Here is a 14,523-nt window from a genome sequence, read left to right on the forward strand (position 1 = left end):
TATTCTAATCACTCAGATAATGGCAAAGTGTAAGATATGCTGCATCTGCATTCTCTCTTGAATGCTTTTGCAGGGTTAGCAGAAGAGAGATAGAGCTGCTTTAAATCATAATGCCAGCTCCATCAGGAACCTGAAACCAGAAAGTTGGGTTCAGACAGTTTTTCTGAGCTTATTGAACATCTTCACATGTGAAATGGAGAAAATACTGATGGGAAATACAAAGATGAAGAGATGAAGAGTCATATAGCAGAAGTCCTTCAGAGTTTCTCTTTTTACTTCAAGGAGTTTGGAAATGACTGCAATGTCACCTGTCTTGGATGCCACATATCCTAATATTTAGTCAGCATTTCTGTGGATGTTCTTCAAAGGTCATCTCTAAAGTTGTCTGATGTTATATATTTAATACTTCAACAGAGTGGAAATATTGCAAACATATTTTTTTTTTGTCCAGCAATAAACTTTGTTCTCGACACTAAGAAATTATAGTGGTGGTAGTACCTGTACCAAAGACTAATAGGATAGCTGAGGTTTGGAGGGAACCCTGGAGACTAGGTGAACACACTGACACAAAGCAGAGAGGTCAGAGAAGTTTGCTCAGTATCATGTCCATACTAGGATCAGAAAATTCCATTTTCAATCCAGTCTTAGAAGATTCTTCCTGAGACAGGATGATGATTAGAAAACAAACAAGTAACTGCAGAAGTATTAACTTAAATATTGCACGTGCTGTTGAGGAGAAGGCCAGGGTCTGGTTTTGTGTTAAAAAAGCCAGTGTAAACGGGACATGTCTACACTTAATCTAGGACATTCTTACCAAAGTGAGAGTTAAAAGAAAATAAATTTTCCATCACATCTCAAATCAGTAAGAACTCTCTTGGAAATAGGTGAAATCTACAGATTTTAGAAACTGGAAGGATGCCATCATTCCAGTGGTCACATCATCAGAGCCATGGAGGTCTAAGTGTGCAAATGACATGACTATGTAGGAAGAGCTATTTTATTTATTCAACTTACATTTCAAAAAGTTCATGTACTCAATTTACACTTGTAAATTTGTGAAAAAAAAAATAATAAATTAGCTTTTTGTATAAGTAAACAAGTTTTCATACTAACAATTTAAATTAAGTTTCATTATTTCTGGCCAGTCTGTAATGTATGTTCTCTTCTGCTAAACTGAAAGAAAACCACTTGACATTTTTTGCATAACAGTTAAAGAGAGCTAAGTATTTTAGCATGGAGCATAAAACTAAATGGTTATTTGCAAATATTTTAGAATAAATGCTGAGAGTTCTCTCTATCCTGGCCTTCTACACATAGAGAAATATCAGTGTGCTGATCACAGTAAACATACATGCATGTTCAAGCTCTTAATGTTTCTCCACCAAATCCCATGGGCAAAGGTTAGGCAGACTCCCTATTCCTTATTTAAGCCGTTATTCTCAGGTTGTGTATGCAAAGAAGTAACAACTGTCAAAGATACAAAGCCTAAGTATGATCCACTCATGGGCAGGCCAGAGCAAAACTCAGGAGAGATGGTTTACACTCTTTCCCAAAACCAAGAAGCTGAAGTATATGGTCCAAGTTCAGAATCAAACCTGAATTTCAAGTCACTAATTATGGCTCAGGTATCCAGAACTGTGATCTATGGCTACTTTAAATTCTGACAGAAAAAGAATACCATGGTTTTTTGCACGGGTATTATCAAAGATAATTTTTAAGAATTTTTATCAGCTTTCTTTACTGTTAATGCCTATTTGTTGTCTGATTTACAGATGGATAATTTAAAAAAGGATTTTATACTGCCTCCAAATTTGTGTCAAGCGAACACATTCAGAATTTATCATAAAAGTCATTAATGTGATTGCATTAGCACCTCTTTGAATTTTAGTGCTCTTTCTTTCCTTGCCATTCAGCTAGATATAGATATATAGCATCAAAATGGGAAAAACATAATGTACTAGAATTTGATATCAACTATATATAAAATCAGACAGCATAAATCTGAATTAAATTAATGCAAAAATATTCTGCTTCAGTTGAATTATTTTCCCATTTTCTTCCACAGTATGAATTTAGCCTGAATTTGCTCTTACTGAAGTTCATAAGGGCTCTTTTTCCATCTCACAAAAGAAATCTTATACACTTCCTGGTTAGCTTTTTCTTTCCTTGCAACAGAACCTTAGATCTAGATTTAGATCAGTTTAAATATATGAAATTTTATTTTTTTTGCAAACTTGACTTAAAAAGTTTGTGTCATATATTTCAAAAACATTGAGTGAGTTGTCTAAGGAATTTTGTCAACAGCAGCTGAAACAAGAAGGATGTACAGAGATACCCTGGTTAATAATAAATATCCTATTCTTATGAAGCTGGATCATCAGTACTCAAGTACAATTTATAGGCTTTGCCAAAAAAATTTTAAGACATCACATTGTAATTGATAGTTTAAAAAAAAAGTTACAAAAAATAATTGAGGAGAAAGTTTGAATCTTAGTGGCAGAGAAGTGTCATGTACTTCAGACCTGTGGATGCCTTTCTCTCTTGCAAAGGCATTTTGAGGTTTTTGAGAGCATTCATTTAGGTCTCTTAAAGACAAAGACAGTGTGGCCAATTGACTGGAAGCCTAATTATGAAAGTATGCATGTTTCTTTTGTGATGTAAAAAGGGCAAATTCATAGATGAAAGATAATAAATGATTCAACAGTATTTTTAATCTGTTTTTATAAACTGTTTTAATGATATAGCAAGGACACAAGCAGAAGCAGACGTACCTTGTTTCAGTGTTTAGCTCCAACCCCGGTTGCTAAGAGGCAATCTGTTTTCAAAGCACTCACTGATTTGCCAATCACTACATTTCTCATCACAACCAGTATGTCCTAACACCACACAGCAACTGGCTTCTCTCTGTAATTATAGCTGTCACTTGACAGCACTGTTATAAGAGCATTTGTAAAAGCACATTTAAGTAACACCTCCATATGTAGTTCTATCTATAAAGGACCTCCTATTAAAACCGTCTATATATTAATACATAACTAATTATCAACACATATTTAAACAACTCTTCATAAAGCAAGCTACACAACCACACGTAAGGGCTGTTTGACAGCACAGCACAATGCTGCAGTAACACAGCCCTCACTTAATACAATTCAACTTAATAATACTAAATAAATTATTGAGGGCTTGGGTCTTTGGTGGGGTGTGGGCTTCTTTGTTTATAAGAAGTCACTAAGATATATACAATAACTTTGTGGTTTAACAAGAGTTTAATTCCTCAGTAAACAAGAATTGAACCCTCGGGACTGTGGCTTTTGAAATTAGGGTGTGTTTAGGTTTGGAGACTGCCCAAATTTCATTCACATTTAAGAAGAGAAAGCACTATGCCAGACACATGCAATCAGAAAAAATGATTACATTCTGAAGGAAGACTGTAAAACAAATGCTCCCATATGTCCCATACAGATCAAATAGAAAGACTGAGGAATAGTGCCGTGGTATTTAAATATCCCGGAAAAAACCCACCACAATAACAAAACAACAACAACAACAACCAAACAAAAACAAACAAACAAAAACCCCACACACACAGACACACACACAAAAAAAAAAAAAACCAAAAAAACACCCTCCCCCAAAAAACCCCCTCAATCCAATAAATAAACCCTAAGAACTAAAAATTAAGTTAATGGCTACAAAGTAAATGAATGCTGCAAAGTTATTCCCACTTACAACACAGGATGAGATTGAGAAATAAAGAAGGAATCAAACATGCCAGGCTCTCTGGTACCACCCATTGCTTACGACTGTTAGTGAACAATATTGTTATAATTAATGAAGCTAGCAAAGGAAGAAAACACAAGGTCTGAAGTGTTTTGACAAAAGGCTGACAGGAAAAAAAAAAAAAAAAGAAAACAAAAGTCAACTAAAAAGAAAGCTTCTTTCAAGAGTTTTATCAAAAAGAAGATCCAGACCCTCTTATAAAATCCTCTCCAAGTAAACTGAGGGCTTTTCTTGTTCTCTGGTTTTTGGTTGGGTTTTTTGTTGCCCTTTTGGGTTTTTTTCTGTCTTGTACCTAAACAAATACCAGAAAGTTGGACTGGTCTGTTTTCTATTCAAAGTAAAGAAATATATTAGGCATTAAAAAAATTTGAGTCTTTCCTAAGATTAACATATTGTATTTTCCTTAATCAGGACATTTCCTAAACATTTTCTGTAATAAGTGAAGGGAATTACAAAATTAACACAATGACATTTGGTTATTTCAATGAACTGAAAAGTTGCAAATAATCCATTACATTCAAATTCTGAAGTATATTAGAGATGACATTAAGTTAACATCTGAAACGTGTTAGTACATTATCAACATAAAAGGAATATTTTTTCAAACAAACAAAAAAATCTTGCTCATTATAAGCGAGGGAAGTATGCAAAAACTGACTATGACTGCAGTATCTATTCCATACTTCCCACAAGATGATCTCTCACATTCACACATATGTAACATATAAAATTGGTTCAATTTTCATGCTAAAAATGACATGGCATGGGATGTATCTGTACTGTGTAAAGAAGTAGATTAAAATAATTAAAAAAAAATACCATAGGCCAAAACAGAAATGCTGTGGAGCAAAGAAGAAAAGTGCTCATAGAGATTTGGAATATTGTTATAATACGTTTCCCGTTTGACCATTATCTTCCTGAGCAGTGTTGGGCAACCTAGCTCTTCAGTGACAAATAGTAAAAGTCCTTTCTAGCTCTTGTCAGACTATGTTTAGCTCCTCACTTTTTCTGTGAAGTGAACTAGAGCTTACTCTCTTTTTGCACCTCAAAGTGGACTATTTAGAAGGACTTCATAAACCATCAAATCATTCCAAAGTAGGTAACTAAAAGCTAAAGGCCAAACCCTAAATATCTGAAAAGCGAAAAATTAATTCACATTATCAAAACTTTGGAGGTTAGTTAAGGCTCCAGTACAATACAACATTGGCCATCAGTGCTGTCCTGTGGCTCATGGCTTTGTGTCTCAGATTTCCAGGCTTTTTGGAGGGCAAAGAGAAAGCCTCTTCACTCTTTCCAGAGATGTCTAGCCAGACCTCAACATATCCAGGCAAAGCACTCACAGAAAGGGGTAACGTTCATTGGCCTCAGCTGAAGGGAGATACATGCTTCTAAGACATGTGATTTTGAATTTTTTATGTGACAGGCTTTGTCATGTTTTAGAACATGCCTGAGCATATTCTGAATCCTTGATTTTACATACCTAGAGGTCAAATCTCTCTGATTATTACTACCAGACATTCATGAAGCCCTTGGAAGTTACTACTTCTCATTACATTACCTTAGAGCAATTATTTTCCTTTCAAAGAGTAAAAATTATTTTGGAGCAATCCCTGAAGCAAAAAAATAATTAAATATTCCAGTTCCACAAATAAAATAATTTCTATAATCAAAAGGCTTTTTGTAGTTGAACAGTGTTTTTATATTAGTGAAATTACAAAGTGAAGTCAAAAATATGGACTGTAAAGTTTGATACTGTTGATCAAAGACTGACACACCCAAGAAGCAAAAAAAGGAGCAAAACTTATGTCTGTTTAGTCATTTAGAAGCTGATCATGTTACTTATGTAGAAATACATGCACTTCATAAAACACACAATGGCAATAAATGCAATAAATATACTTGGTATTTTCATTGCTTTTGAGGAAAATAAAGTCACTTCAAAATAGAACTTGTTCTACAAGCTTTCTGAATACTATTGATGCCAAGTAAAAATACCTTTACATGGACACACAGTATTCTCACATTTTATAGACTTCCTTTGATTACTCACATTCTCATACAGGGCTTGCAGTGTCTCTAGGTCAACCACAGAGTTGTCCAAGTTCACAACAGCTATAAGAATGAGAAAAGAAAAAAGAGTTAGCTGTTCAGGATGATAATCCAGCTATGAAAAAAAGACTAGTCACAATACTCAGCAACAGTTTTTATGACCTACTGGTCATACAGCTTAAGGGTTTTAACTTTATTAATGCCTTGAATGGTGCCGTTTCTAAGAGTATAGCTAGAAACCTGGCAGAGCCAGGTGTCAAGTGTTAAAGAATTCATCTCCCTCCCCCCAAACACACAAACACGATCCCACGAGTATGGCCATAGTCAGAGATCAGAGATAAGCTTTACATCAGACTTTCATGGTCCAGCTGAAAGCATTATAAAAATTTGTAAATCTGCACCACAGCCACACACACAACATTCACACAACAAAGCTCATTCCTGTCGCTGGTTGACTTGAGTTTTAAACTCATTAATCCATAAGTCAGCCAGTTAACTTCAAAACACCTGACAAGGGTCAAGTCTTCTATGCACTAAGCCGACACATTTAGTATGGATACAAAATATGCCTTTCCTGTTCCCAACCAATTCTGGCACCACACACATACTGTATTTTTTTCAGCATCAAAAAACCCTAGTGGAACAGCTCAAAGAGAGTGATTTCCATCTACCTAACCTGGATTTAAAAAGAAAATCATTAAGAGGCACACACATTTAGAAATGGAACCCTGACTCCTCACTTGTTATAGAAACATTTCACAAGGCACAGGAAATATTTGTGCTAACTACTGAAAAACTGCTCTCAGCTAATACAAAGATTTATTTTTCAAATAGTGCTTTTCAGTCTTCCTCTGACATTTCTGCAAGCACAGTGACCATTCATTTAAAATCTATACAAAGCCAATTTTCCTCATTCAGACTTTTTTTTCTTGAAATTTAGAATATAGCATTAGAACATATCTGATGGCAATAAATAAATTTTATCATACTACACCAGTCTTTTCCTACTTTGCACTTCATTAATTTGTACCCTTTTTGTGTAATGGGCTTTTTGTGTATGTGTGTGGTGTGTGAGCGCACTTGTACAATAAGCTGAATAATTCTCTAGGTAAGATTACTCCAGAAATTGCAACACTGATCAGAAACCCAGCACCAGATTACTTTTTGTCCTATAAATCCGTGTCCTTAACTGTCATGGAGAAATCCTGTATACACCTAAAGACTACAGAATATAATTCAAGCTCATGTGTTTCTGATGGCTCCAAAGCATCCAGAGATAGCACTTTGAGTCTGGGTCTTATCATGTTTCCCCTTCCCAGGCCTGAGCCACAGCTTTAGTTGCAGTAAAGGAAAATTATAAACGAAAAAGTGTTGACCTTGATTAAACTAAGCAGGTCACACTGTATCTCTAAGCAAGACACAAAGCTAATTTTTAGGACTAAACCAAAAATAATTTAAAGTCCTTTATTTTTTCAGAAATAATGTGGTTTTTTCTATTTTTTCCTTACCAGAAAGCAATGTAGCAGATAATGCCAATGTCACATCTAACAGTTCAGGGAGCAACATGTTTTTTTTTTTCTTTTGGGGGAGGGGGCACATGCAAAAAGCTCGTATAAAATTATTTGGGGTATTTTTTAACTTCCTTGCCCCATCCAAGTGTAATAAATGTTGCAACAGAGACTTAAATATGCCCTCTACACAAGGCACAGTATTATACATTGTATTCAATAATCTCTGTTGCTCAATAAGAGTATATGTATGCTTAAAAATGTGCCAAATTTGCCTTGCAGAAGTGGACACTAAAATTAGCATGCAAATAGAAACTGTGTCTAGATAGGTTTGAGAGTTCTACTTTAAGAAAACACTAACATCAAAGCCTATATACAAACAACTTTACTAAATCCAGGATATGTTATGAAGCTCAGTTTATACTGTCTAACATTTCAGCACTTTTATGCTTATGCAATGTTTTCATATATGGACACACTCACAGCCCTTCAAATATTTATTTTGAGTTGGTGCTGTCTTCTCCCTACTCTACCCCCATTTCTTCCAGAGACTGTCTTCTCCTGAGCTAAGAAATTTAACATAAGTTCCCGCCCTGACTTTTGCTCAATGTTAAGATCACCCATGGATTACTCAGGGAGCAATAGAACACTTTTGTTTGAATGCTTGCTGGAGATAAGAGAACGCCTGGCAAACACAATGGTGCCAGGTCTGTGTACTTTAAACAAAACAGGTATGCAGAAGAGTGTACATACTTCAGGGAGCTGCTTAAAACAAATCAGTCTGAGACAAGGACATGGAGAAGTAAGATCCTAGGATATATCCTTCAAGTCTCCACCTCCAAAGAGAAATACATTTCTATATGTTTCATCTCAATCTGTGTATGTTCAGAAGTAGCACTCCAACATCTCAGTAGGATTTTTCCACGTTAGGTGTGCTGTCTGTACTCTGAGAAGCACTGAGAAGTCAGGATATGAGGTCCTGTTCTTAGGCCTGCAGCTTTGCCATACAGAATATAACAGCTGGCAAAATAAATCAGAACTACTGCATATTTAACTCCATTATCTAGACAATTTGAACTGAAAGAAACAATGATGTTTCCTTATGTAGCCAAGCTTACTAGTTAAACGTGCCCCTTACAATCAGCATGACTACACAAACATCTAACCAAAGGATTCCATATGTGGTGGCAATAGAATGATGAAACACAGACAAAGATTAATTTCCTTGCATGAAAATATTTTTAGCCATGCTGCAGTTCCAGTATACTTTGATGCAAACAACTGGAGAAGGGTTTGTATTAGTCTTGCAGTCGCTGGATATTTTCACCCAAGTCACTGGTTTAGAAAGTGATTTTTTTCTTGTTTCAAAGCTGACACTGAAATATCCTGGCATTAACTACTATGAAAGTGAAGAATGTCTATTGGTTCTTGCTCTAACAGAAGGAACTTTAATTGCATCAGACCCAGGAATTTAGTTCTTACTGTCAAGATCTCACAGTTTTGTTATTTCCTTGCATTCCTATTGCCCCTGCTGTCAATAAAACCAGCTTCAGTTTCAAGCTGAAACACTGTAAAATTATTTGATGTATAGATATAATGATATAATTGTGTATATGTACAAATACATATATTTGATTAAAAGAAATTTGAACCAAGTATGTCCAGATACCCACCAAAAAAAAAAAAAAACAAAAAAAAAAAAAAACCCAAAAAAAAAAAAAAAAAAAAAAAACGAAAAGAAGAATTAAAACCAAGCAATTTCTTTTTCTATTTAAGCAAGCATAGATGACAGCAAAAAATCCACCCAGTAAACTAAAGGGTTGTGAATCAATCACAAACGATTAGTTGATCCTCTAAAGGGCACAGAAGAAAAAGATTTCAAATGGTTTACAGCCAAATTAAAGGGTTTGGGGAATTCTTGCTGCTCCTCAGCTTTTCTGATATTGTCACTGCTTTGGTCACATGGAAATATAAACTGGTATCTTTGTGACAGAAGTTTTATTATATAATGGCAGAATATGGAATTTTTAGCAGAATAAAAGTTTTCTTTCAACTCTGTATTTAAACAATATAAATTGAACTAAATATATATATACAAACTCACATTAGAAAAGGCAATTAGATTAGGATTGAAGGCAATTAGATTGAAGCTAGAAAGATAAAAGAAAAACGCAAGCAGAGAGATAAAGATTTACCGTTCTTATTAATATAAATTTATTTGCAAGTGTAGAAGTTATGCCCCCTGACAGGAGGATACGTTGCTGGTAAAAAAGTGAGATTAGGGCACATATTCAGAGACATACTGGAACTGAAAACTGATGGATCTTCTTCTATATACTCAGAATATAATTTAGAAAGAGACCCAAATTAGAAAAAACCCAACCAACCAAACGAAAAACCAAACCACCAACAAAGCAAAATCACCACCCTCAAGTCTTCAGGGCAAGACAGTAACCAAGCCAAGATCAAACTTTTTGCCAGCAAATGCAACTCTGAAGAGGAAATGTGTGAGAAAACACCAACAGCAGGAAGCAGCTGGATTCTCAGTGCATTGTCAGGAAGACTATAAAAGGAAGTTGCTGTACTTTTTCCTTTGTTAGACACATCATGTGCTTCACACATCTAGGAGCACATGAATTACCAGCTGCCACTAAACCAAAGCTGATAGGCAATGCAGACCCAGCGAACCTACATTTCCCTGTGGCTATGACTAAATCCCCCAATAGTACCACTTACATAAGCTGTTAGAGAAAAGACAACTTCCTACAGCTAAGCAGTCCTTGCAAACCCTATTTTGTTTCAAAGTCCAAAGCTTTGGAATTTCCTTTTGAAATTAAAAGGCCAAAATTCAAAGTTTCCCACTGAGTAGAATTTCAGAAATAAAAAAAAAAAAAAAAAAGTGTTATAAACCAGACCCTTTGGATCCAGCTTCTGTGTCATGAAACTCTCATTAGCATAATCACGTATGGATGACTTTCAGAAAACGTATTCAGTTGAATTCTTAGTCTTAGCTTTCTTGTTTCTCAGGGCAGGTTTCAAATCACACTCCATTCCTCTGGCCTTTCCAAGTATGTTTCCTAAGCTTTTCTGTCTCTGGACTCCATCTAAAGTTAAGTGTCTCCTTCTTGAAACCTCCTGGAAGCACCACTGTCCCCCAAAAACCTGACTAAGCATTTTCCAAATCCTACTTGACTGATAAGATTACAGTTTAAGTCCTCATAAAGAAGCAGTAGCTGAATTAAAACCACATCTGAACCTCTACTGCTCCACTGAGATCTGTCCTTCTGGGAGACAAACAAGCAAACCAAAATCATAACCCATCCAAGTCTTTCCTGTTGATTTCCACCTCAGCTGACTTCTCCGTGACTCTCCACAAACCAAGCAGTATTGCTTCAAGAGGCCACTCCTTTTTTCCTTTTGCACATCTTTGCCTCGTCACTTTCACATCTGCCCTCTTTCTACAGAACACCAGGAGTTTCTGCAAGACTTCACAACTCCACTGACAAATGGTAGAAACAGATGGTCAATACAGCAAAATACAAAGGCGGATCTATTTTTCTTCACTGAGTGAAGGACCTCCTGCTTCTGCAGCAACTAATCACAATACTCTTGCCACACAGTTCTGTGTGTGGCACAGATCTGGGGGTTTCTCAGCTGTTATGCCCTTCATGAGACTCTAACATGCAAGGTTATAGGATACTGAGAGGTTCCAACTTCTATGGCACTTTTTCCAGACTTTGACCCACAGATATTTCTGCTCCACTGAAATCATCTATGGCCCACAAATATTACTGTAAGCTGAAGAGTGAAAGAAAGTGAAAAGGCATCAACAACCTCGCAACAAAAAATTGACTCTGTTGTTATTAAGAACCTATATCAATATACAGAAATGTAGAAACAGTAAGCTTTACATAACTACGGTCTCAAAATTACAACATAATTTTTTAGGCAGAATGGTACCACTAAAATTAATTCAACCAAATTTCACAGGACTTATAATTATTTTAAATTATCTGAAAAGGGTATTTGCAAGATAAAAAAGGCACGTAAGTAGATGAGTAGGTCCAGTGTGTCACTTCAAATGATCTTTCTTGAATTCTTATTACTGAGTTAATTAAAAACAGCTTCCTCAAGAAAAATATACAGGCAGTAAAAAGAAAGTGGTCAAAATCCAACACCATCAAAAAACTACCATACTGGCAAAACCTTAAAAAATTAAGAACTCTGAAACAAGAAAAACAAGTCAGATAATATATAGCTTGATCAACTCATGCTCTTATCAACAAAGAAAGAAAAAGAATAGATACAGAATATATACAGAATTGTTCTGTGAATACAGAATGGAAGTCTTCTCTGACAGGTGTCTTTGGAGGAAAATACAAGAACATGAAACATGCAAACATGAGCAAACCAGGAAAAAACTTCTCAACGCAGACAATTTCATCAGGTTCATTGGAATGACTGACTGCTGCACTGCTGAACTGCTCAATTCAGAAGTAGAAGAAAAAACACCTGCATCAGTGTTCTCATCAACAAAATAGCCAAAAGAACCTAAGAAGATGATCAAACTGCAATGGCTTCTTTTGCTCCTATAAAGATTATGTTTGGATGCAATATCAAGCTACCTGCAAAATAAACCCAGATTTACATCCCACAAATACGTAGTATTTATATTTTAAAATAAACTAATCTGCAAAATTTTCAGTGTCTTATTGGTTACATAGAAAACTTACAACCTCAAAACTTCATATACTTGGTTTCCTCCTCTTTCCAATCCTGCCCCCCTCCCCCACTACCCCAATTTTTTTTTTCCCCTCCATGTCACTTTTGGCTTCAGTCATCTACAAGGTCATATTCTTATCTGTAATAGTTCCAACCTGACAACTACAGCTATTTTCTTTGGGTTCTTCTTTATCTTAAGGAACAGAAACATCAATCTCCCAACGCAGAAAGTTCAATCCCAAATGAGGCTCTTTGAAATAAATTTTGTGTTTAAACAACAGTGCTAAAACCTTATACCCCTGTGCTAATGGACATTGCAGCAATCACACAAAGGCCATGACTGCATAATTTTTAAAGATCCTCAGAAAATAAGTGAAAGAAAAGAATTCTTAAACATAATTTGCATACCCCACTCCCACTGCAAATTGGTAGGTAGGTGAGGTATGGCTGCACTGATTAGTGCAGTTAGCATAAATTAATTTAGCAAGTTAGCATAAATTAAAAACTTCATATTATTACTTACCTTCTTGCCCTCAGTAACTTTGTGATATAATTGTCTATTAAGAAATACTCAGAGTTTTTATCCTGACAATGTTAAAGTGCACAAAGCACAAGGGAGACTGGAGCTTCAACACAGGTACATACAGCATGGATCAGAGGCAAGACACCACTTAGAATTGCTTGCACACACTTTTACTGTGGCAGTAATTCACTTTGATTTAAAGCTGTGTAAGAAACCAGAACAGTAAACAAAATTTCCAAGCAGAAGCCATGGATTAAGTTGAGCTGTTGCTTCAGACTGTTTTAAAATTACTTAAGAATTTTAAATACCTTCAAGAACACGCACTCATTTCTAGGGAGCAACAAAATAAGAATCAATTATGCATGAATATGTTTTGCAAAATATGAAGTAACAAAAGTAGACTTCATTAAAAGGAATTAATCTTTGGCATGATTTTTCTCTTATAAACATAATTCAACTTTCAGACAACTTTTAGACAGTTGTCCTGTTTTGTAACATAAAAAACCTGCATCAATAGAGGTTTTCTATATACAAGTAAATACATATTCACACATACAACAAAATACCACCAGATTTTATATAGATGTACACAGTTAATATAAACAGTTACATTACATACATTTCAAACAAGTGCCTACTTTGTTAAGGACAGCAGTTACTGATTATGCGAAGTCAAACTTCATACACCTATACAGTTTGTTTACAAAAAGTGTGCAAGTTCAGCTCATAGAGAAGAAATATATTTTGTTTGACTCAGTATGTCGCCTTCTTGTCTAGGCAGGAAAAAAAAAAGTGGAGAGCAATGCTGTAATCCTTTCAGAATAAAATGTTTAAATACAAACATGATTGCCATTGTAGACTGTTTAATTTAGAGAGATTGTATTTCAGTTCTGGCTTTGAGAGGTTTGCTGATTTGACTATAGAGAGTACTTCAATGCTTATCTTAATTGTTTAGATAAGATTTGTTTGAATTTGGCAGGTGAAAAAAACATGGGTGTGGGATATAGGAAGGTTGAGAAAAGACTGGCATTTTACCAGATTATGCGTATTTTAAACTACAGTGCACAGAGGAGCAAACAGTCCCAATGAACCTGCCAGGGGCTGGTCATCGGGGAGTGAATTTGAAGTGCCAGACTGAGTGGCAGGATTCAAGATTTTCAACAAACTGAAAAGGATTACTATGATTACTCCCAAAACGCTACTTAAAGCTTAACATAGTACACAAATGCAAATTATATAAGACATATTTAAATAAGTTTAAAAAAATATATTTGTGCTTTATGATTACAATAGGGAGTTGATCTCTAGGTGAACTTCCTGACCCTTAATTGTATTTTTAAAGTCTTTCAAGAACAAGATTTAAATACAAAATTAATACTGGCATATAGGTATATTTTATGTGTAAAAAATTCTGTTACAGAAATATAATTGCCGCTAAAAACCCCCCAAAACTCCAAATCCCTTGGATTTTATTTCAGTATCAATTCTAAGAGTACTAAGCTCTTTCAATTTCTGGTTAAGGTACTACAGCATGCCACAGGCATTTCATTTAGATGTTCTCAAAGGAAAACTTGTCATATCTGTCAAGTATAATTTTTTTGGGGGCAGACTATTAGAACATGATATCTGAGGAATATATTTTGAGGATGTTTATGTGTCAGTGTGTATTTACAGTGCACATTATAAAAACAAACTGTACAAATACATCTGCTGCAAAAGCATACATGTAGTAGGTCTGGCATTGTGCATCAATCTGTTTGAAAACAGATATGATTTGTAGCTTTAAATTCATGATTCAGGTGATATAAAATTTGGGTTTCCTGTGTGTTAAACATTTCTTTTAAACCCATACAGGCTGTAATGCCTTTCAATCTTGATTTCAGTGGCATTAAGACCAGGAGTTCCAAGCTAATTGTACCAATGACTGTGCAACTGGGA

At 35.3% G+C, this 14,523-nt stretch overlaps 1 protein-coding gene across 1 annotated transcript in view; it reads right to left on the bottom strand.

Annotated features, from left to right (window-relative positions):
* Positions 1-14,523, bottom strand: part of FMN2 (formin 2) — a 151,215-nt gene that overhangs the window by 60,364 nt on the left and 76,328 nt on the right. Inside the window, 1 exon segment of the mRNA XM_066314421.1 lies at positions 5,834-5,895. Within this exon segment, the coding sequence (XP_066170518.1) occupies positions 5,834-5,895 (62 nt within the window).

Source organism: Sylvia atricapilla, chromosome 3 (genome assembly GCF_009819655.1).
Source record: "Sylvia atricapilla isolate bSylAtr1 chromosome 3, bSylAtr1.pri, whole genome shotgun sequence".
NCBI classification, from domain to species: Eukaryota; Metazoa; Chordata; class Aves; order Passeriformes; family Sylviidae; genus Sylvia; species Sylvia atricapilla.